This window comes from Hyaena hyaena, unplaced genomic scaffold (assembly GCF_003009895.1).
Source record: "Hyaena hyaena isolate Hyena2069 unplaced genomic scaffold, ASM300989v1 scaffold_989, whole genome shotgun sequence".
NCBI lineage: Eukaryota > Metazoa > Chordata > Mammalia > Carnivora > Hyaenidae > Hyaena > Hyaena hyaena.
In genome coordinates this window covers 177,498-198,582 of record NW_024081623.1, presented here as the reverse complement: position 1 = coordinate 198,582, position 21,085 = coordinate 177,498, and the positions used below count along the sequence as shown (strand labels likewise).

General features: G+C 65.5%; 3 protein-coding genes across 8 annotated transcripts; all 3 read right to left on the bottom strand.

The window, feature by feature from the left end:
- Nucleotides 1-3,473: 3,473 nt before the first annotated feature.
- CEND1 (cell cycle exit and neuronal differentiation 1) lies at nucleotides 3,474-6,596 on the bottom strand. The gene is made up of 2 exons (XM_039221536.1): nucleotides 6,512-6,596; nucleotides 3,474-5,125 (listed from the first exon to the last, which is right to left on the bottom strand). Exon 2 carries the CDS (start codon nucleotides 5,033-5,035, stop codon nucleotides 4,586-4,588), a length of 450 nt encoding a protein of 149 aa, XP_039077467.1. The 5' UTR covers nucleotides 5,036-5,125; nucleotides 6,512-6,596; the 3' UTR covers nucleotides 3,474-4,585.
- Nucleotides 6,597-6,983: 387 nt separating this feature from the next.
- SLC25A22 (solute carrier family 25 member 22) lies at nucleotides 6,984-14,301 on the bottom strand. 3 transcript variants are annotated; one of them, XM_039221500.1, is made up of 10 exons: nucleotides 14,262-14,301; nucleotides 11,060-11,221; nucleotides 10,850-10,975; nucleotides 10,639-10,694; nucleotides 9,957-10,047; nucleotides 9,332-9,450; nucleotides 9,075-9,249; nucleotides 8,829-8,983; nucleotides 8,654-8,729; nucleotides 6,984-8,564 (listed from the first exon to the last, which is right to left on the bottom strand). In XM_039221500.1, the coding sequence occupies exons 2-10, from the start codon at nucleotides 11,077-11,079 to the stop codon at nucleotides 8,411-8,413; spliced, it is 972 nt and encodes a 323-aa protein (XP_039077431.1). In that variant the 5' UTR covers nucleotides 11,080-11,221; nucleotides 14,262-14,301; the 3' UTR covers nucleotides 6,984-8,410. The 3 variants fall into 3 exon arrangements, with proteins under 3 accessions (XP_039077431.1, XP_039077429.1, XP_039077432.1); XM_039221498.1 differs by lacking the exon at nucleotides 14,262-14,301 and adding an exon at nucleotides 12,181-12,676; XM_039221501.1 differs by lacking the exon at nucleotides 14,262-14,301 and adding an exon at nucleotides 11,350-11,366.
- Nucleotides 14,302-14,842: 541 nt separating this feature from the next.
- PIDD1 (p53-induced death domain protein 1) lies at nucleotides 14,843-20,840 on the bottom strand. 4 transcript variants are annotated; one of them, XM_039221496.1, is made up of 16 exons: nucleotides 20,756-20,840; nucleotides 19,485-19,864; nucleotides 18,786-19,199; nucleotides 18,253-18,462; nucleotides 18,111-18,165; nucleotides 17,734-17,935; nucleotides 17,521-17,646; nucleotides 17,133-17,312; nucleotides 16,909-17,056; nucleotides 16,657-16,792; nucleotides 16,416-16,566; nucleotides 16,210-16,333; nucleotides 16,006-16,124; nucleotides 15,814-15,927; nucleotides 15,485-15,690; nucleotides 14,843-15,235 (listed from the first exon to the last, which is right to left on the bottom strand). In XM_039221496.1, exons 2-16 carry the CDS (start codon nucleotides 19,786-19,788, stop codon nucleotides 14,992-14,994), a joined length of 2,733 nt encoding a protein of 910 aa, XP_039077427.1. In that variant the 5' UTR covers nucleotides 19,789-19,864; nucleotides 20,756-20,840; the 3' UTR covers nucleotides 14,843-14,991. The 4 variants fall into 4 exon arrangements, with proteins under 4 accessions (XP_039077427.1, XP_039077425.1, XP_039077428.1 ...); XM_039221494.1 differs by having other exon boundaries at nucleotides 15,814-16,124; XM_039221497.1 differs by lacking the exon at nucleotides 15,814-15,927.
- Between the last annotated feature and the right edge of the window lie 245 nt (nucleotides 20,841-21,085).

Here is a 21,085-nt window from a genome sequence, read left to right as displayed (position 1 = left end):
CCCTATTGTATGTACTTTCTAAATTTAAATGTATATATATATATATATTTTTTTTTAATGTTTTTTATTTATTTTTGAGGGTCAGAGAGCATGAGCAGGGGAGGGGTGAAGAGAGAGACACACACACACAGAATGTGAAACAGGCTCCAGGCTCTGAGCTAGCTGTCAGCACAGAGCCTGACGCGGGGCTCGAACCCACGAACTGTGAGATCATGACCTGAGCCAAAGTCAGAAGCTTAACCGACTGAGCCACGCAGGCGCCCCTAAATGTATATATTTTTTAAAATATTTATTTTTTGAAGGAGAATGTGAGCGGGGGAGAAGCAGAGAGAGGGGGACAGATGAGCTGAAGTGGGCTCTGCACTGACAGCGGCAGGCCCGACGAGGGGCTCGAACTCACGAACCACAGGATCATGACCTGAGCTGAAGTCAGACGCTCAACTGCCTGACCCACCGAGGTGCGCCTGTGTGCGGTTTTCATACAGGGGGTACTGTCTGTAGCTAGTATTTTTTTAAGTAATAACAATAATGTCAGCTATCCCTGATTATCCCCAGGAGTTTGCTTCATTTTGGAAAGGTCCTTACATTACTCAAGTTCAGGGACGCAATGAGACAGAAACAGCATCAGAACCCCACATGGGGCCCCAGGGACCTCAGCTAACTTCTGACATTCCCAGGGAAGCGACTGCAGGAATGGTGTGTGGAAAATTAGAAATAAAGAAACAAGATCATTAGCAAGTGATGTCACAAAGCTACACAAACAGGTAGCAGGTGCTAGCCGAGCCGGCTCAGACCAGGCCCTGGCTGCGCTGGGAAGTGGAGCCAGACGCGGTGTCAGTGGGGTGACGGACCATCCTACAGTCCGTCGGATCTGCTGACGTAAAAGAAGTAACATTGCATTTACTCCACACACAAAACCTGAGGTCCAGACAGGTTTTTAAAACATTTATTTGTGTTTGAGAGAGAGAAACAGAGTACGAGCAGGGGAGGGTCAGAGAGAGAGGGAGACACAGAATCTGAAGCAGCTCCAGGCTCTAAGCTGTCAGCACAGAGCCCGACGCGGGGCTCGAACCCACGAACCGTGAGATCATGAGCTGAGCTGAAGTCAGACACTTAACCGACTGAGCCCCCCAGGTGCCCCGAGAAATGACATTTACTAAACACGAGCAAATGCTGAGACTGTTATCCTGCAATAAGAAAGAGCCTCCTAACCGAGATCCAGAAGCATAAGCGGTGAAGGGAACGGTGGTTACGTGTGATGAACGCAGGCTTTAGAAGGTCTGTGCTCAGGAGACCCAGCCAAAGCCAGCTGCAAAGGAAAGACATTCGCACTGTGACAAAAGCTGGGTATGCAAAACACGTAGAGAAGGCCTCCAAACAGGAGCGGGAGGTGTTCCATGCAAAAGAAAAATGGACAAACGGCACCGACAGGAAAGATCATGAAAGGGGAGACCCAAGTGGCCAAGAACTGTGTGAAAAGGAGGACCTCAGGCCGGCGCAAACAGAAGCCACCAGAAGTCGGTCTGCCCCATTTGGACTGGAGTGTTTCACCCCGCCCTCTGTTATGGTGGAGAGGGGAGCGGTGCCCTCACGGCTGTCCCCCCGGCAGAGCGCCGGGGTTTCAGACACACGCGCCGCGCCAGCCGCCCCTGCCGGTGTGTATCCCGGACAAGAGGCTGCCGAGTCTGAAGATCCGAGCTTGGCCACGTTCACAGCAGCGTTAACTCACAGCAGCGAAAAGGTGGGAGCGACCCCGTGTCCGCCCACGGATGGGGTCCATCCACACCCTGGACTGTCTCTCGGCCCTGACAAGGAGGGACACTCTGACACCTGCCACAACGTGGACGGACCCGGGGGGCGTGATGCTCAGTGAAACAGGAAGACAGACACCGTGTGGCCCACTCACTGAGGCCCCTGGAGTCCACAGACTCACGGAGACAGAGAGTGGCCGGTGGGGAGGGGCTGGGGGTCCCTGTTTCATGGGACAGAGTTTCCCTTTGGGAAGATGGAAAGTTCTGGAGATGAAGGGTGGGGACGGCTGCACAACAGTGTGAATGTGCTCAGTGCCCCTGAGCTGCGTGCCTAGAGTCGGGGAAGACGGTGCTTGTTAGGGGCACCTGGGTGCCTCCGTCGGTTAGGCGATGACTCTTGGTTTCAGCTCGTGTCATGATCTTCCGGTTCATGAGTTCGTGCAGAGCCTGCTTGGGATTCTCTCTCTCCCTCTTGCTCTGCCCCTCCCCTGCTCTCGCACTCTCTCAAAATAAACATTTAAGCAAAAAGATGCGACATTTGGTGTGATGTGTGTTTTGCCACAATAAAAGAAAAGAAAGATGTGCTCGCATCACACACGTTCCACCCCAAGGACACATGGGACAAACGTTTGGAAACCATCTAAACCCGTGATGAATCCGATGGGCAACGTTGGGGGGAGTACCTGTGTCAAAAAGCCAAGCTCTGGACTCTGGACTTGTCCTCGAGGTCACATCTGCTCGAGGGGCAGTATGTTTTTAAAGAGCAAGCCACAGAGTGAGAAAATGGGAGTGGGGACTAGACGGCAGACAGGTGGCAAGTGCCCTGACGTGGGGCCGGTGGCCTGGAGGCTGGCCTTCTGGGCAGTGTCTGGCCCGCAGGCGCCCCCATGTGGCCAGGCTCTGGCCAGATAGCTGGAGGAGCCAGTGGGTGGAGGCAGGCGACAGAAGGAGGTTCCGGGATGGGGCGGGGGGGGGGGGGGGGGGGGGGGGGGGGGGGGGGGGGGGGGGGGGGGGGGGCGCGCGTGTCTGGGGGAGGAGGTCAGGTCTGTTTGGGATGTTTTCACACCAAGGAAGCTTTCCGGGCCTGTCTGGGCCTGAGGAGCAGACACGGAGACCGGGTGTGCCACCCTGGCAGGGCGGGTACCAGGAAGGGAAGGGAAGGGCATGCGCGTTGGCTCCCGAGGCTGGGGGCAGCAAGGGCCCCAGGCGGCAGATCCCAGGGAGCACTTCTGGGGCCTGCAGGGCCTTCCCCACAGCTGGGGTCACAGGCAGGCCCGACCAGCCCAGCGGGGACACGCGGCCGCAGTGGGCTCAGGAAGCTGTGGGCAGTGGGGCGGGAAGATCGGGAAGGCCCATCTCCACAACGTCCTCTCTGCCCCCACAGCTGGGAGTTCACTGCAGAGAGTGGTGGAGAAAGCACCCCCTCCGGCTCCACTGGCCAGAGGGTCAGCCTGGCAGGTCCCCCTGCCGCACCCCACGGCCACCCTGCTCCAGTCCCAGCCCTGCCCGGCTAGGGTCGGGGCGGCACCGAGGCCCGGCTGTGGCTGGCCGGGGTGGGGCAGGGCCCAGGCTCAGAGGCATGGGGGTGGCAGGAGGGCCGGTGAGGGGCATCTGAAGCCCCCACTCCTCCCGGGAAGGCCTGCTGGTATGGATGTGAGTGCCCCCCACCCACGATGGAAGCCTTCCCCCGGCCCCATGTAGGTGAGGACACCAGCCCAGCCATTAAACAATACAGTTTATTTCAGACTCAGCCTCCACTCAGGCCTAGGGTTCCTGTGGTTGGCTGGCCAGGCAAGGACACGTCGGGCTCCCACAGGGCCCAGGGCCACCCTCTGGAGCCTGCCCGCTGCCCCCCGTGCCACAGGCCAAGCTGGGACCAGGTGTGCTAGGGAGGGGCTGCACAGCAGTGTCCCTGCAGGCGTGGAGGGGCAATGGACGTGGGCGCTGGTCACTCACCAAGCAGCTCTATTCTACCTGTGTTATTGCATGTATACGCTTGTTAGAATCGAAGGGTGCTGGGTGGGGCGGGAGGAGCCACGGATGACGGCTGGGCAGACCCTCCATGCACCCCCGCCCCAGCCTCCCCGCTGCCTCTCAGCTGCCCCCAGGACAAGGCAGAGGCTCAGGGCAGGAAGTGAGGTGGCCCCAGCCTCAGGGGCCCGCCTGGGGCACAGCTGGGTGAAGTATGGGACCCCTCCCCTCCCCAGACTGGCCTTTGGGCTGTCGTCCACCCAGCGAGGGTGCAGGTGATGGGCAGCGGTGGCATAGAAGGTCTGCTGCCGTGACCGCTTGACTCAGGTCAGCCCCCTGGCACCGGCCCTGCCCAGATGCACCCCCAACCCTGCCCAGCTACAAACAAAGAGCAGAAATGGGGAGAGTGAAACAGCCATACCCTTTAATGTCCCCTCCGGGGCTGGGCCCCTGCCAGAGCCCACCCCTGACCCCTCCCCAGCCCTGGGGACTCGGCTGCCAGGAAGCTCACAGGACCCCTGGTGCCTCTCCGGACAGGCTGGTGCACCTGCCCACCCCGCCCCTGTACCCTGGCCCCCGCCACGACCTCTGGAGCTGTCTTGTGTTCCTCCTCAGTAAACTCTGGAGCCTGGGCTCCCTCCGCCCCGGAGATTGGGAAGGGGAAGTGCTGGGGGGCCAGAAGGGGGCTTGGTTCCCTCTACTGGGGGCCCATCCAGCTCTCTCCCTCTGCATGTATGTGGGGGTATACGAGTATATATATCATGTATGTATGTATGTATACATAGCTGTGTGAGAACTCGGCATGCACTACATTCCTGAGGTCTGTACAGGAAGTGGCTGGGCCCCCACCTGGGCACCAGCCATCATTTTTTCCGGGCCAGGAAGGCCACACCAAGAATTAGGGCTGCGGCTGCCATGGCCACACCCCCAGCCACCAGGAGCGGGGTCAAGTTCTCAAAGGGGCAAGGGCCTCGGCCCCCTGGGCCTCCACTGGGAGCTTCGTCCTCCTCAGCCCCGTCCCCAGGGCCCTTGGGCTCAGAGGTCGCCTCCGGGCTGCTCGGGGCTGCAGGGGCCGGCTTCAGGTTGCTGTGGTTATTGAGAAGCGTAGGGTCTGCCTTGGCTGGGGTCTTCTTGGCAGCCGGCGGTGTGGGGGCTGCTGGAGGCTCCTGCTTCTCTGCCTGGGTGTCCTTCTTCCCAGGTTTGGCTGACGGGGCTTTCCCATCTGCAGCTGGCGGGGCTCTGGCCTCAGCAGCGGCCTGGGGGGCCTTGGTGTCGGGCTTGGGGCTGCTGGTCGACTTCCCCCTGGACTCCATGGTGGCTGATGCTTCGTGGAGTGTGCGTGCACAGGCAGGTAGCTGGCCCACAGCGGCTCAGGACAGCTCACTCCTGGGCATTATCTAGGCCTGGAAAGAGTCACAGTGAGGCTGTGGCCAGAGACTCAGCCCTCCCGTTCAGCCCCTACGGCCCTGTCCCCATAGAGACCCCGTCCCATTCTCTGGACCAACCCCCAGGAACCCTGGCTCCGGGTGCCCCATCTCCAGGGCTTCCTCTCCATCTGCCCCCATCCACTCTCCGAGAAGACCGTCCAACCACACAGCCGGGGCCTGTGGGCCCCGAACAGCCTGGGGGTGCCAGATGACTCCAGCCAGAGACCTGTTTCCTCACCTGCAAAATGGTCCTGCCCAAGCACGTGCTGTTTCCACCTGACCCCGGGGCAGGGAGGCCCTGATGGGGAAGTGAGACCCCACCCGGCCCTGAGGAGGGTATGTGGCCAAAGTAGGGCACGGCAGCTGGGGCGTGCCTGGGGCAGAACCAACCGCATACCTTCTCAGGAGGACCGGGTCCAGGGAGAGGGGGGGCAGGGCAGGAATCAAGAGCCTGGGCTCTCTGGTGCCAGCAGGGTGGGAGTGGGCTCAAGGCTGCCAGAACGGGGATGCGACACACCTGAGGTGTCTTCCCAGGAGGCTGGAGAAGCCAGCCAGACAGGCAGTGACAGGCCTGTGCCCCCTGGCAAGCCATCTGCCCCTCCCCAGCTCCTGGTACCCACCCCAAGGCTAGCTTTCCCTGCTCTAGTTCAAGGGCAGGGAGTCCTTCCCGACTCTGAGGCTGTGTCTGCCTGTGGGGCAAGGGGGGCAGTTTCCTGGTGTGAGACTGGAGTGGACACAGACCACGTCAGTCAGCCTCAGCACCCTCAAATCTGGGCCAGGGCAGAGGATGGGGACTCCGGGCTGTAGGAAAGGCCTGGCCCAGATCCTCAGTGTTTGAAGTGAGGGTACTGGGAATACTGGGCTGGGCCTGAGTCATCTCTCTCCAAAGACCTAGACACCCAGCCATCTGCCTCTCCTCCAAGAGGACTAGAACCTCCCCAACCCCCACACCCCCATTCGGGGAGAGGGAGCCCATGTGGGAAGCAGCAGCCCAGGTTTCCCACCCAGGCCGGCACACTAGCCACACCCGAAGGTCACCTGTAGGTCATAGCGTGATGGGGGTGCCCTGACAGCAGCCCACCCCTGCCCCACTTCCCAGGGAGCCCGGGGCTGTTCCGGATGGGCATCCAGCTGCTAAGCGCAAGGACAGGTGGTCTGCCTCCCCCCCACACCCCATTATTTTTGACTCACACTGTCGTCACCCAGCTGCCCCCTCCCCCTCCCAGGAGCTGCTGGGCTGGAGAGAGCCAGGGGCCCAGCATACACCCCCAGTGACCTTCAAGGCGGGAGCCAGCGATTCTCCCCGCGGTGTCCCCACGGTCACACCACTGACCCCAGGCCCCCGAGTCCCCAGTGCCTTACGCTGCTGTTCCTGGCGCTCCCACCTCGGCGCTGCGCGCTCGCCGCGGGACCAGGGCCGGTGGCGGGCGGCGGCTGCGGCTGCGGCTGCGGCTGCGGCTGCGGGGACTGGGAGTTTCCCACAATGCACTGCTCTCAGCGCAGCGAGCTGAGGGGGCGGGGGCTGCTTCGCCGCTGGCTCCGCCCGCCCGCAGCCACCCAGGATCCCCGGGGAACTGAGACCCCCCCCTCAAACCCCAGCTCCACCTTTGATCCCTAAGGTGGCTTGCAGTCAGGAAAGCACGGGGCCGAGGATGCCCTTCCTGCACCCCCAACCCAGCCAGAGCGAGAGCGAGGCGGTTAGCCCAGGCCCTCCGCCCAGGCCGTGTGCCGGTCAGCAGGTGGGCACAGAGGTAGGTCTGCAGGAGGGAAGCCAGTTCCAAAGAGAAGACTGCCCTCCCCTACTTGGTTCTAACAGATCTCAGAGAAGAGGGAATCTACTTAGAATATTTATTTATCTTCTTACAGGACAAGACACAAAAAGTTAACAACTTCTTAAAACTCTTCAAAAGAAAAAATATAATTCTGTAAGCAGCAGCAGCAGCTCCCAAGGTACAGACACGATGGGAGAGGACGGCTCCCGGGAACAACCGTGAACTGGGGGGGGCCAGGCCTGAGCCCCAGGTAGTGTCACCGGCAAGGGGCCTCTGAGGAGGGAGCCCAGGTGGGGGTACACAGCACCAGCACGTCAGGATCAACCACCAACACAATCACGTAGCCTGGGGTGGGGCAGGGAGGCTTCAATTCACAACATCTATGAAGTAGGGCGGTCCGGGAGAGCAGAACTCACGGAGCGTGGTCAGGGGCCTTACGCAGAGGCCCAGAGAGTAGGGTGGGCCCTGCGAGGGCAGAGGGGGCAGGTACTGCCCCTGGAAATAAAGCAGGCACCCCCAGGCTCCTACGGGTCCTCACGCCTGCCCCCCCCCCCACTGGCCAATCCCAGACCCAGGGTGGGGGGTCTCAGAAGAGGGGTCTGGTGAGATGCAGCAAGGACCAGGCTGGGGACAACAAACGCCTGGATGGGGTCAGAGGGGGGCCTAGGGCTCAGCACACGACGCCCGGCCCCAGGGGGAGGCCAGCGGCCCCGCCACAGTCCCGTCTCTCAGAGGCTGGGCTGGTTGAGGGCTGGTGGACAAAACCTCCCCAGAACATTCGCACATGCACACGGACCTCACGCGCCACGGGCCCTCAGCCCGGGATGGGGGTAGAGAGGCCCGGCCGGGAGGGATGCTGGGTCCCACAGTAGAGTAGGGGGCTTGCCCTGGGAGTCAGAACTCAGCGACCCCCATCTGGGACTCCTGGCTCAATACGGGGGGCAGGAGACCCCATCCTCCTGCAAGGCTGGCTGGGGGGCAAAGTGGGGTCCGGGCTGAGGCGAGAAGGAGAGCAGCAACGGGAGGCTGGACGGATGGACACGGGGTGGACAGAGCACTTGTGCTCAGCAAGTTAATAAATAGGTTTGTGCGGGGTCCCCTTTGTAGACTAGGGGCCAAGCCTCGGGGACGAGAGCTGGTAGACTGGAGGGTAGGGTCCCGCTTGCCCAGCCCAGGCCTGGGGACCCCAGCCCAGAGACCAGCTCTGTCCCTGGGGGCATTCAGGCCGGGGCGGAGCCGTGGCAGGGGCTGGCTCCAGGAATGTAAAGATTTCTGCATTTTCTACATAAATAAGACGTTGATCCCAGTGGTCGTGCAGGCAGGACCCCTCGGGGGGCCCTGTGCGCACCACCCATGTGGACCCTGCGCCCCTCCTCTGCTCCCCCACACCCCCGTCCACTCGCGGAGGGGCAGACAGTCCTGGCCAGGCCACCCGGCTCCGGCCCCACTCTGGTCCCAGGCGGCTGGAGGGCATGGGTGGTCCCTCGGCTCAGTGCTGGGGCCGCTGCAGCAGCCCCAGCAAGGTCTCGGCGATGCCCAGGAAGTAGACCACTTGGGCGATGCCGAACAGCGGGGCGATGACCAGGGCACGGCAGTAGGCGCCCTTCAGGAAGGCCGAGGGGCCCTCGTGCCTCAGGATCTTCCTGTGGGGACAGGGCGGTCAAGGCTGTGCCCCCCCGCCCCCCCCGGGGCCTCCCCCCCGCCCCGCCCCGCCCCCACGGGGCCTTCCCACCTGGCACAGTCCAGGAACCCCGTGTAGGTGTCCTCGTTGACGCCGCGCTGCAGCGACTGGAGTCTGGTCTTCACCACTGCGGGGGAGGGAGGGGCGCTGCAGGTCAGCATGCGGCCCTGCCTCCTCCCACCGCACCCCTGGGCCTCCCTCCCCAGCTGTGGCCCCAGGAACTGACCGTCACAGGGGTTGACAGCCACGGCAGCCGCGCTCCCAGCCACACAGCCAGCCAGAAAGGACACGTAGAAAGGAGACTTCTCCGCGGATGCTGGACGGCCCAGCTGGTTCAGGTTGGCAAAGAGGGGGAAGTAGACGATGGAGAAGGGGACGTCCCTGTGGGGGGAGCGGGGGACGCTGGTGACTGGCCGGTGTGCGGTGGCCAGGCCTTCCTCCTTCCTCCCCTGGCCCTCACCGTCCCCCCCACCTGAGCAGTGTGGCCCCCAGTCCCTTGTAGAGGCCAGCGATGCCCCGGCTCCGAAGCAGGTCCCGGGTCAGCTGGGTGGCCGTGGGCCGGGGGGTGGCCGTGGCCTCCACAGAGGGCTGGGCACCCCCTTGGGCCGACAGCTGGGCCTGGGCAGCCAATATCTTCTTCTGGGCGGCTGCGGAGAGAAGGGATGGGCCTGCTTGCAAGGCGGGGGCTGGGGGCAGGTCCCCAGCTGTGTCCCTGCCCTGCCCCCTCACCGATGCGGCCTGCGTCCTGAAGCTGGATCTTCAGCATCTCCATGGGGGTGGTCACGATCACCTGGCAGGTGCCGGCTCCACAGCCCGCCAGCATCTCCTTGAACAGGGTCAGCTTCTGCCTGTGGGGAAGGGGTAGGGATCAAGGTGCCGAAGCGGAAGCCCCTGCCGCCCCAGGGGTGAAGTGGACGGGCAGCGGGAAAGGCGGATGCAGCCCAGTGGGGGTATGGCGCCCACCAGCCCTGGGCACCGAGCCCAACAGACAGATGGCCCCGCAGGCAGGGCCTGGGAAGGCGGGAGGACCATCCGCAAGCACTCGGCCCTGGAGAGCTGGGGGGTCTCATGTGGCCAGTGGGCCACCCGTTCAGTCCCGCCCTCAGGTGACAGGGGAAAGCTGGTCAGCGCCTCCCAAATCCCACCCGCAAGGGGCAGTTCACAGTGGCTGGGGGTCAGGACCACTGGGGCCTGAGCACCACTGACTCGGCGTCCATTTCCCTCCCAGTGCAGGAGGCAGGGAGGCCAAGGAGTCAAGGTGAGGGGCACAGGAGGGCAGAGCTCTTGCCCTTTGTCTAGAGAGACACACGCGCGCGCACTCACACACACACGACCTTGGCCCCCAGCCCCTCACCCATCCTTGGAGAGCTGATATCGAAAGAAGTCGTTGGCAGCCAGCTTGATGGCCTTCTCGGGGGTGACGAGGGTCAGGTTCACGGCGGCTCCTGTGGGGTTGGAGAGGCTCTCAGCCAGCACCAGCCTCCCAGCTGGCAGAGCCCTGCCCCCGTCACGCCTTGGCCCGCTCCTCCTGCCCTCTCACCCACATTGGTGCCAGGTGGGGCAGGACCGGGCGGGGACAGGGAGCTCACGCTGTGGGGGCGCTAGGTGAGAGCACACAGTGCACGCGCCGGTGCCAGGCCTGCCCGGGCGGCAGCGGCAAGCCCCTCGCACCGCTCACACCGCGTCCGGGCAAATCCAGGCCTGGGGATTGTCTCCTAATCAGCTTTGCAGTAGCGCCCTCGCCCCGTCCAGCCTGCCAGCACAGATGGAGCCCCACCTGCCCCGGAAGGCGAGGGAGAAGACGGAGAAGGCAGTGGCCATGCTGGCAGGCGGTGGGGGGTGGGGGGTGCCGCACGGAACTGCCCTCCCCAGAGGTCCCGCCCTGTGTCCCTGGCCCAGCACCCAGGCCTCCACACGGGTCCCGTCCACACCCACACACCTGGCCCAAGCACGCCACCCCGCCTGGCTTGGCCACCCGCCTCCCGGCCGCCACAGCAGGGCCCCTCTACCCACGGCTGCCCCATCCCCAGCCTCACCGCGGTACATGCCAAAGTAGCCCTCCGAGCGGATGGTCTTGAGGAGGCAGTCAGACCTGCAGCCAAGGTGGGGGGAGGGGGGGTGAGCTGGGGGCCAGTGAGGGCGTTCCCCAGGCCTGCCTGGTCCTCAGTCTCCCCGTTTGTGGACCAGGGCGAGGAATGCGGGGCCAGGGCTTAGGGGTCTGAGCCCCCCCCACCCCGGCACACTCACATGCTGCTGTACATGCGCTGGCCATTCTGCTGGTTCTGCAGCCTGGTCTTGGCCAGGTCGATGGGGAACACGCAGGTGACCCCGATCAGCCCAGCGATGCCACCATTGATGAGCTTGGCTGGCAGACTGAAGGGCAGAGGGAGGGTCAGGAGGGGCCATAGGCCAGGCACACGGGGCAGGGTGGAGCCAAGGGCAGGGTTGCATTCTGACCTGATCGGCTTATCAGCCATTTAACTGAGCACACCCTGGAAGGAGCCGGAGACGTGGACGTGGGAGACGGGCGGACGAGGTAGAGGCGGTGGAGGGCGGGCAGGGCAGGGGGGAGGGGCGGTCCTCCACTTTCTGGGGAATTTCAAAACCACCACTTCTCTTCTAGAAGAGGGTGAGGAATCAGCAGAGGGAGGAACAGATCATGCAGAGGCACATCAGGGAAATAAGCAACCCCCCCCAGTCTCCTCCCCAGGTCTTGTGTGGGGACACGAAGCCCCTCACCCACCCACCTGTGGCCCCATCTCTGGGGCCATCAGGTTCCCCTGCAGCCACCCCCCTGCCTCTGCATCCTCCCAGCTGGCCTCAAGCTCACACACACTCACGTGCACAGTGAGCACACACGTGAGCGACTCTGCCTTTAAAGGGCCAGGCGCCTCTCCATTCCCAGCCAGGCATCTCAGCCCTGGGCTGAGCGTGCCCCCCTCATCCTCGAGCAGTGGCGGCTGGTGCCTGCCCTCTTCGGGATGCGGGCTGGCGCCGAGGAGCCCCTCCCCCCAGCCTGAGCCCAGCTCGCAGCTACCCCGGTAGATGACGGCACCTCAGCCACGGGAGCGGCTGCTGTTCCAGGACAGACCCCGGACAGTCGCTCCCCGTGGAAAAGCCCCAAGCTCACCCACACCAGCGCTGCACCTACCCTCCTGAGCACCCTTCCCAGGAATCTGTCTCCCAGACAGATGGACACACACACACACACACAGACCAGGGCCTCCGGAAGCTTCAGGGGTGTTTGGGGCCCAGGCTAGGGGGCAGCTGGGAGGGGACAGCTGGCTCTCTTGAGGCTCGCGGTGGTTGGTTCCCCAATCCACTCTAGGGCTTGGAGGAGACGGGGCCCCGCTCACCGGGGGCAGGGCTGGGAAGCCAGAGCCGAGCTCAGGAGCCTCCTGTCAGGGGGCCCCTCAGATTCCTGGGGCCCCCACCCGCAGCACTGCCGCCCAGGGTCACAAGGCTGGCTCACACCCGCGGTCCCTCTGGGGACTGGTGACCTTCACCTCAGCTCTCCCAGGCCAGCTGTCCCCCTGCCCTCCGGCCCCATCACCTCCGAAGCCCCCAGTCTGGCTCACCCTGAGGACAGGACCGGGCTCCTCCAGGACTCCAGCCCGCGGGGCTCAAGGAGGAGATCCAGTGGCTGAGGGAGGTGCCAGAGGCAGGGATTGGCCGCTGGGCGGGGCGGGGCTGGCCTTGGGGGGGTGACTTTCTCTTTCACTTTGGGCGCGCCTAGGCTCCCCGCAGCCCTGGGAGAAGGGATGGGAAGGGGCGTGGCGGCTTCTGAGAGGCAGGGCCCAGACTCAGATTTGATCGGCCCAAGGGGGGTGGGCCTGACTCAGGCTGACCCGGTGAAGCCAAGCCAGCTGCCCACAGACACCCCAGGCCACGGCGGCCACGGCCCCAGCTGCCCAGTGGCTTCCCGTCTGCAGCCCGAAGGCTGGATCTGTCTAGGACTCTGTGCGCTCTCTGTGCCCAGGCACCCCTGCGCCTTGGCGAGGAGAATCTGGTCCGGGGCGGGGGAGGGGGAGGAGTCTGTGCCCACTCATTCGTGAGACCTGTGTGTCTTCAGGGTGAAGACACGTTTCATGGAACCCTCACCCTAGGGCACAGAGAGACGAACCTGTCACACCAGGGAAGGGGTGGCTGGGTCTCCAGAGGCCACTGGCTGCTGCCCACAGGCCTGCTCACCTGGCAGGTCCAGGCGGCATGGGAACTGGCACTCCCAGAGACCTCTGCCCCGCCAAGCCCCCCTCCCCCTCCCCCTCAGTCCTCAGGACCTGCTTTCCCAGGTTCTATCCTGCAGATAAAGGTGTGACCTCTGAACTTCAACCCGACCTTTCCCCCACCCCACCCCATCCCCTCCGCATATAGACTGGCCACAACCAGCTCTCTGCTGCCCCAGGCTGTCCGGGGCAGGGTCCATATCCTCACTCTGGTCTCCTGGAGATGCACCCCTGCCCCCTGGGGTGAACTCAGTGAGCCCTGCCTCCTAGAGCATCACCAGACCCCACCTCTCATCCAGGGTAAGGGACACCTGGGTAGCGAGGTTCCCGAAGTCAGATGAGCCATCTAGGTGAGGAGGGGAGCAGTTAAGCCCAGAGATCCCAAGCCGGAGGAGAGAGTGGGTCCTGGGGCCCCACATCACAAGCCACAGGCTGCAGGATGGAGCGGGGAAGACGGTTGCTGGACAGCCGTGACAATGAAGGGGCTCTGCCTGGGGAGACTGGCCAGGGGCCCAGTGGCCCCAGGACACCCCTGTGTCCGTCCGCACTCTGTGGTTCCCACCCTTGCTTACCATACAGCTGTGAAGGCCTTCCCCCTGCCCCTCTTGTTGCCACAGAAACCCGGCCACCAAGCCAGGCCTGAGGCCCAGGGCTGTCCGCCCTCACTGTTCCCTTCTCCACGTGTGCGGCCACGTAAACTAAGGACCTGAGCAGGCTGGGGACCGCGCTGCCCGCAGGGACCACTCAAGGGATGACGCTCTCCTTCCAGCCCCTCCCAGGGAGAAAATCTCTCACCAGCGAAGCTGCGGAGCGCCCCCACCCCCACGAAAGGCGACAGGCGACGGAGCAAGTAAGGCTCAGGGTCTGGCACTGGCGGCAGGCTCCCCATTCAGGCTTCCCCGGTCCCTTCCCCACTGGAGGGGGCGCGTTCTATCCTGTCCGAGGGGCCCCAATCCGCAGACAAAGGAGGCTTGGGTTGGGGGCTGCGGACCCCGGCTGCGAGGCCGGCTCAGGCCTCCGGTCCCTTCCCCTGGAGGGGGTCCAGACCCGGCCCAGGCGGTCACGCTGCCCCCGCCAGGCGGTGGGCACTCCAGCCACGCACGTGTCCACACAAGCCCGGCGGGGGTCCCCGCGCGCGTCCCCCGCGCCCCGGCCTCCGCCGCTTCGGCTCGACTCCCGGCTTCCCACCCCGCGGGGACACGTGTGCGCGGGGAGCGCGCCCGGCCCCGCCGGGGTCGAGCACGGCCTCCCACGGCCTCCCACACCCGGGCGGCAGGCGGCCTCAGCATCCGCCGGCCCCGGACCCCCGCCCCCCCGGGGTCGCTTTCCGGGGCAGCCGTCACCTCGCCCGGCCGCCTCGGCGGCCCTCGGCGCCCGCAGCCGGGCCGCGCTCGGGTGGGCGCGCACCAGGGAGAGGCTGGCCGGGCACTCACCGCGCTCCGCCGCCGCCGCGCTCGCCTCGCCGCGCCGCGCGCCCGGCCGCTCCGAGGCGCGGAGGCGCGTCCGCTCGGCGCCGCGCGCTCCGCCCCCTGCCCGGGCCGCGGCGGGCGGGCTCCAGCTCCCCCTCCCGGCCGCCGCGGCCACTGCACCGGCCGCCCACAGCCCCCAGGCCCCGAAAGGCCCTTCCTTGGCCTCCAGGCCTGCGCCCCCGCAAGGGTCAGGGACCCAGGGACGAGTCCCGTCGGGCCAGCAGATGGCAAGGAATGGTGGGACGGGGTGTCCTAGGGCAGGACCGTCCCCGGCCTCACAGTAGGTACTGGGAGAGAATGGGGCGGGTCCGGCACCTGGTGGCCAGCAGGGCTGACCCGCAGCCCTGCACGCAGGTGACTTTGTATCCACCAGTGCTTCCCGTTACTTTGTAGCTGCAGCCCCTCTCCCTCCTGGGCATATGGGGGGGGGGGGGGCCGGTGGTGAGGTCTTCACACAGGGTCCCCTTGCAGCAGGGCCCCGGCCTCTGATCTCAGGCCACCCTCGCCTTCCACCCATTCCACCCGACAAATAAACTGAGCTCTGAGAAGCAGCCAGAACAGTACATTTGTGTCACACATGGTGGGGGAGGAGCGGGAGGAGGGGTCACTGCGTCCACGCACAGGGAAGGCTTGAAAACAGGAGCCTCCGGCCATTGGCCAGGGTGCACCGGGGCCAGCCCCGAGTCGGTGGGGTCTAGGCCTGGGCTGACTCTGGGGACTGTGATGCTGATGGGGTCAGCGAGGCCAGGCTTGTGCGCCTGATGTTGTCCTCATACTTCCGGCGGCCGAGCTCCAACACCGCCCTCACCTCTTCAGCTACATCCAGCCGGTCACTCTGCTCCAAGGCCTGCACGAGGCGCCCCACAGCCCCCGGCTGCCCAGCCTGGCGCTCAGCCCAGGAGAAGAGCATATGACGGATCTGGCCGTCCAGGTCGTCCCTGGTGGGGGGGTGGGAGTGGTGACGGAGAGGCCCAGCCACCACACCCAAGGTTCTGCTGTCCCTCTCAGGGCAGGTTCCCTGCACCCTAGGTGAGATGTGGCCAGACCCTCCCTCTCCTGCCTGTTGGCCCTGTCCCCACCCACCGCGGACACAGCTTCAGCCAGACTCACGTAAGGTCCTCCCGACTGCCAGGCCCCAGGCCTGAGGCTGGTCCAAAGCCAGCACTAGGAGGCCCAAAGGAACTCACCGGAACTCATGCCTGATGCGCTGCAGCTCGCGATAGGGCATGCCCAGGTGCAGGGCCACATCTGGCCAGTCGGGGCCCAGGCGCCCGGCCACGTTCAGCAGGTTGCTCTGGGTCAGGAAGCCCGTCTCCACATCACCCAGGTTCAAAGGTGCCAGGGAGAGGCTAGTCCCCCGCCCCTGCCCTGGCGCCTTGGATCCCCGCAGTCTCTGTGGGGAGGAAGGGGTGCAGTGAGCCCTGCCCTCTGCCCCCCCTCCCCCAGCCTCGCCCCTCCGGGCCTCTGTGCCACCCCTGTCCCCTTCACACGCACTGCCCCCCACCCCAGGCCACACCGGCAGCTTGATGGGCAGCGTGGCCATCCACGGGCTGTCTGTGCCCTTCCGGTGCCGGGCAGCCTCTGCCTCCTCGGGCACCTCCTCGGGCACTGCTCCCCGGTAGAAGGACACCTGGGGTTGGGATGAGGTGGGGCTCAGTGTTCTGGCCGCTGCCTGGGCAGCCGGGGGCACCCTACCCAGTTGACCCACCTGGCCCCTCACAGCCTGAGCTTGTCGGTCCAGGGTGGTGGTCACATATACCTCCTTCATGTTCTTCAGGTGTGAGTAAAAGACAAAGCATACCCTGCCCTGCACACAGTCTGGGCGGTCTGGGGGGTGGGGTGGGCTCAGCGGGGAGCCTGGGGAATAGACCCCAGCATCCCCGCCCAGCCCCCGAGGGATAGGGGGGCGTACCAGCATCCACGTCAATACCCTTCTCGAAGGCAGCGAAGAATTTTTCGCCCTCAAACATCTCCACCGTGTCAGAGGGCTCGGGGCCTCGGTACCGCTCCAGCAGCCGCCGCAGGGTGGCATCCACCTGCGGGGGGAGCGCTGGCTGGGAGCTCAAGGCCCCGCACCCCCCACAGCCGGAGCCCCCCCTTGGCCTTGCAGATGCGCACCTTGCTGAGGGGCAGACACTGCAGCAGCACCTGCTGGGGGTCACGGCGTCGCTGCAGCGCGATGAGACTCACGCGGTGCAGCCGCAGCCGCTCCCAGGCCTTCCGGGCCAGGCCCTCCACGCACGTCTTGGTGGTGTACCAGAGCCAGTACCTGCCAGGGCGTCGGGGTGAGTGCGGCTGCGGGACAGGCGTGCGGGGGGGGGGGGGGCGACGGAGGGGGCCGGGCGGGTGGGGCGCTGACCAGGAGAAGTGTGTGGCCTGGAAGCGGGCATACACGTGGGTGAGCTCCAGGGCCACCTGAGCGGTGATGTCATCCCACGTAGCTTCAGGAGGGGTCCGGTACAGCAGGTGAAGGCAAGAGCGATCCAGACTCAGGCCTAGGGACGAAAGGGGGCCGCAGGCTGACGTCAGCCTCGGAGGGGCTCCCCATCTGAGCACTGGCCCCCTCAACCCGGTGGCCAGGAATTCAGGTGGGCCAGATGCCACCTTTTACCTGTGACGCCAGGGGGCAGAGGCAGCTGCACTGTGACGGGCTGGAGGAAGCTTGGGGGGCCGTTCTGGGAGAGGCAAAGCAGGGGGCTGGCCGCCGCCCCAGCCTCCTCCAGCAGGGCCCGAAGCTCCCTGCCGGCCACTCGCACCACCTGGGGGCAAAAAGGCCACCTGAGCACTCACTTCGCCTTGAGGCGCACCCACCACCCGCCATGGCCCTGCCTGTACCTGCATGTAGACCCGACGGGGCTCCTCGGTGGCCCCAGGCGGGAATGTGACCTTGACCCCAGGATTTCCTGAGGAGTACAGCAACGTGCCCTCCGGTGGCACCAGGCAGGCATTGGACACAGGACGTGAAACCACGAGGAACCACGAGAAGTGGGGCACCTGGCAGTGGGCCCAGAGCCGCTGGACACGGGGGGCGGGAGTCAGAGGGAACACGGTCAAAAGGGGGACAGTCTGGGCAGAGCCACCGGGCAGGGGGAGACAGGAGTCTAGGTGGAGCCGCCGGGCGGGGGTGGGGTGGGGGGGGGGAGTGGGGTGGTGGGGTCTGGGCAGGGCCACTCTCTAGTGCTCCCAGGAGCACCTTCGCAGGAGGGACCACCGTGGCTCTCACCTTGGGTCCCTCTTCTTCCAGTTGAGTCTCCAGGTCCCTCCAGCCGTCGTCATTCAGGGTCCTGACCACCACCTCACGGCAACGCCGGGCCCGTGGGGGCACAAAGAGCAGCCACAGGCCCACCTCCTGCCAGGCAAGGGTGGCATGAGCGCTGGGGCCAAACCTGGGCCCTCATCACCTGCCACCCCCCGCCCCGACTTGTTCTGGGCGTGCCTGGTGGAAGGCCACCCCATGGGGTTGCAGCTCCAGGACACGGCTGAGCAGAGTGTCATGGGGACCCAAGGGGACGAGGCGCGGCTCCGGCAGCCACAGTCGGTAGTGGATGCTGACAGGTGTGGCAGTGGCCCCAGCAGGGAACTGTAGGCGGACACCACAGGCCAGGGTCACCGAGCAGCCTTGGGGGGTCACAAGGAAGCTGCAAGACAGGGTGGACATCTCATCAGACACAGAAGGTGCACACGTGTACATCTGAGTCGGGCACCTCTGGGAAACCCTAGAAGACCCCTGAGGCAGGACCAAGGTGTCCTTCGGGGACAGAGTGACAAGGCCAGGACGTGCTTCTCCGGCCCCATCTCTCCTCCCCAACACACCTGTCCAAGTCTGCGTTCAGGACTAGTCTGGGCATTTCCGGGATCACAGGTGTCCCTGCGGAGGGACAGGAGCTGTCAGAACAACCGTGGCACCCTCCCCCTCGCCCGTCTGTGGCCTGACCTTCCCCAGCAACATGCCTACCTGGGGGGCCGGGGAGGGCAGGCGGGGCCTCGCCCAGGGGGTTCCCCCGAAGGCGCACAAAGGGGGCGCCCAGCAGCTCGGGGGGCACGTCCCGGAGCCGGTTGTCCCTCAGATCCAGCCGGGTGAGCAGCGGCAGGCGGGCCAGGCCAGTGGGCACCGACGTCAGGAGGTTGCTGTGCAAAACAAGCAGCCGCAAGGACCGCAGACCCCCTGCGGGCAGGCGCCGGCTCAGGGCCCGCGGAGGGCCAGCCGGGGCCGCCCCAGCCCTGGCCGCAGCAGCCCGCGCGCACGAGGGCCAGCCGGTCTCTGCCGGCCCTGGCCGGACTCGGGGGGCTGGGGAAGTCTGTGCAGGGGGCCTCGACAGCGGGGAAGGGAAGGCAAACGAGGGCCACCCAGGGGGAGTGGAGGCTCTGAGATGGGCCACGCCTGAGTGTGCGGGGGCCCCTGTGGACAAAGGGGGGCCCACGTGAGAGTGGAGGCCAGGCACTCCCCATCAGGCCCAGGGAGCCAAAAGGGCCCCCGGCTCTACTCACCAAGGGAGGTCGGGAGGCTCTGCAGCCGGTTGGAGGCCAGATTGAGCTCTGTGAGGCTGCTCAGGTCTCCAATCTCAGGGGGCAGAGCGTCCAGAAGGTTCTTTGAGAGATCGAGGCGCTGCAGGGTGGACAGGGATCCCAGCGCCTTGGGCAGCGTTCGCAGGCAGTTGTGGGTCACAGAGAGGAAGGTGAGGGCGGGAAGGGCTCCCAGGGCATCAGGGAGCTCTGACAGACGGTTGTAGGACAGGAGGAGGGCACTCAGGCCACGCATCTGTGGGACGCAGCCCGGCAGCGTCTCCAGCCTGTTGAAGCTCAGGTCCAGGTGGGCCAAGCGGGTCAGGCCACTCAGACCAGCGGGCAGTGTGGTCAGGGAGCCCCGGACGCAGGCACCCAGCACATCCCGGTGCTGCCCACCTGGAAGGGGGAAGGCAGATGTGGCCCTCAGAGCTGGAGTCAGGTCCCAGCTCAGCTCAGAGGCACAGACTTCCCCCACCCCCACCCACACAGGGACAGACCAAGATGCCGGCAGACGGATACCGCAGGCTCATCTCGGCTAATAGCCATCACCCACGACCTGCCCCGGGAAAGACAGCCACGCTGGGGTCGGCTGGGAGCCGCGGGCGTCCAGGAGCCCAGGCTCAGCCAGCCTCCCTTGTGGGGGGCGGGGTTGGGACAGGGCCCGGGAGCAGGAGGGCTCACCTCTGAGGACCAGGGAGCGCAGGTGCCGCAGGCTGCACACCACCTGGGCCAGGGTGGTCTCTAGCAGCCGAGGGTCTTCGTGGCCACTCAGCCGCAAGAACTGCACTTCCAGCAGCTGAGCGGACGGCCGGGCACACAGGTGTAGTAGCCGGTGGCAGCCCCCAGGGTACAAGTCCAGGTTCAGCCGGCTCCCAGTCAGGAGGGGGGGGGCCCTGGGTGCTGCATCCGCAGCATCTACAGCATCTCGTGCAGCATCTTCTGTAGCAGCCGCCTCGGGCTCCAGCCCCTCCGCCACCACGGCCATCGCCCACCGGCTGTCCTCGGGGGCCAGACATGTCCCAGCCTGCCAAGCAGGCCTGTTCAGGCAGGGCCTCGGGAGCCTGCAGAGTCAGGGGGAGGAGGGGGAGGAGCGGGAGGGAGTGGGGCTGGGCCCTCCTCCTGCTCAGGGGAATGGGGACTCCTTGAGCCAGGCCAGCTGGCCCACAGAAGCCCAGGGCCTAGGCTGCACAAATCTTTGCTGGAATAGGGCTGGGGAATGTGTACCCCAGAACCAGGAGGGCAGCAGGCAGGGAGAACTGTGTGCAGAGGAGCCTGGGGGACCTGCTGGGGGCGGGGATGGGGGAGAGGAGGGAGAAGTGGGGCTTCACATCCCGAGAGACTCCCAGAGCTGTCAGCTCATCCTGCCTGCCCCCCACCCCCTTAAGAGTTCTGGGTCTAAGGGCGCCTGGGGGCTCAGTCGGTTAAGCGACCGACTTCAGCTCAGGTCGTGATCTCGCGGTTCGTGGGTTCGAGCCCCGCGTCGGGCTCTGTGCTGCCAGCTCAGAGCCTGGAGCCTGTTTCAGTCTGTGACTCCCTCTCTCTCTCACCCTCCCCTGCTCACGCTGTCTCTCTCTCTCTTTCAGAAACAAAAAACATTTAAAAAAATTAAAAAAAAAAAGAGTTCCGGGTCCAGCCCCACCTCCAACCTTCACACCCACCAGCTTTGACCAGAGGTCGAGGACTCTTATCTACCACGTGGGGGCAGCGGCCCAGGCAAGGAACGCCGTGATTGTGCCCGCATGTGTCAGATACGTGCGTGTGCGGGGGAGGGAGACGGGACCCCATTCCGTGACCGCTGGAGGAGGGTTCTCCCGCGCTTCCCGTTCCCATCTCGGTCGACTGGTGAGGGCAGTGGTCTGTACACTCGGAGCTCGGAGCCCCCGGAGGCCGGTCCTGGTGGGAGAACCCCGGGCCCCCACCGTCCCCACCGTCCGCGAGCGTCCTGCGCGTACCTGCCTTCCAGGCTGTGCGCGTCCCCCGTGCGCGTCCCCGCCCGGTCAGGACGCCCCCAGGCTGGGGTGGGGGGGCGCTGGCAGTGGCCTCGGCGTCCCGCGCCGCCCCGCCTGCAGCCCCGAGACGCGGCCGCGGCCCCCAACCGCCAGCCGCCAGCCCCGCGGCACTCGACTTCCCGTCAGCCCGTCCCAGTCCAGCCTCCCCCGCCGCGAAGGCCCGCTCAGCGCGCTGGGAAACCCGCCCTTTCAGAGGCTCCCGGCCGCCGGGCCCGCCCTGCGGGGAGCTGTGCATTCTGGCCCCGTCTCGGCGAGCAGCGAGCTGGGGCAATC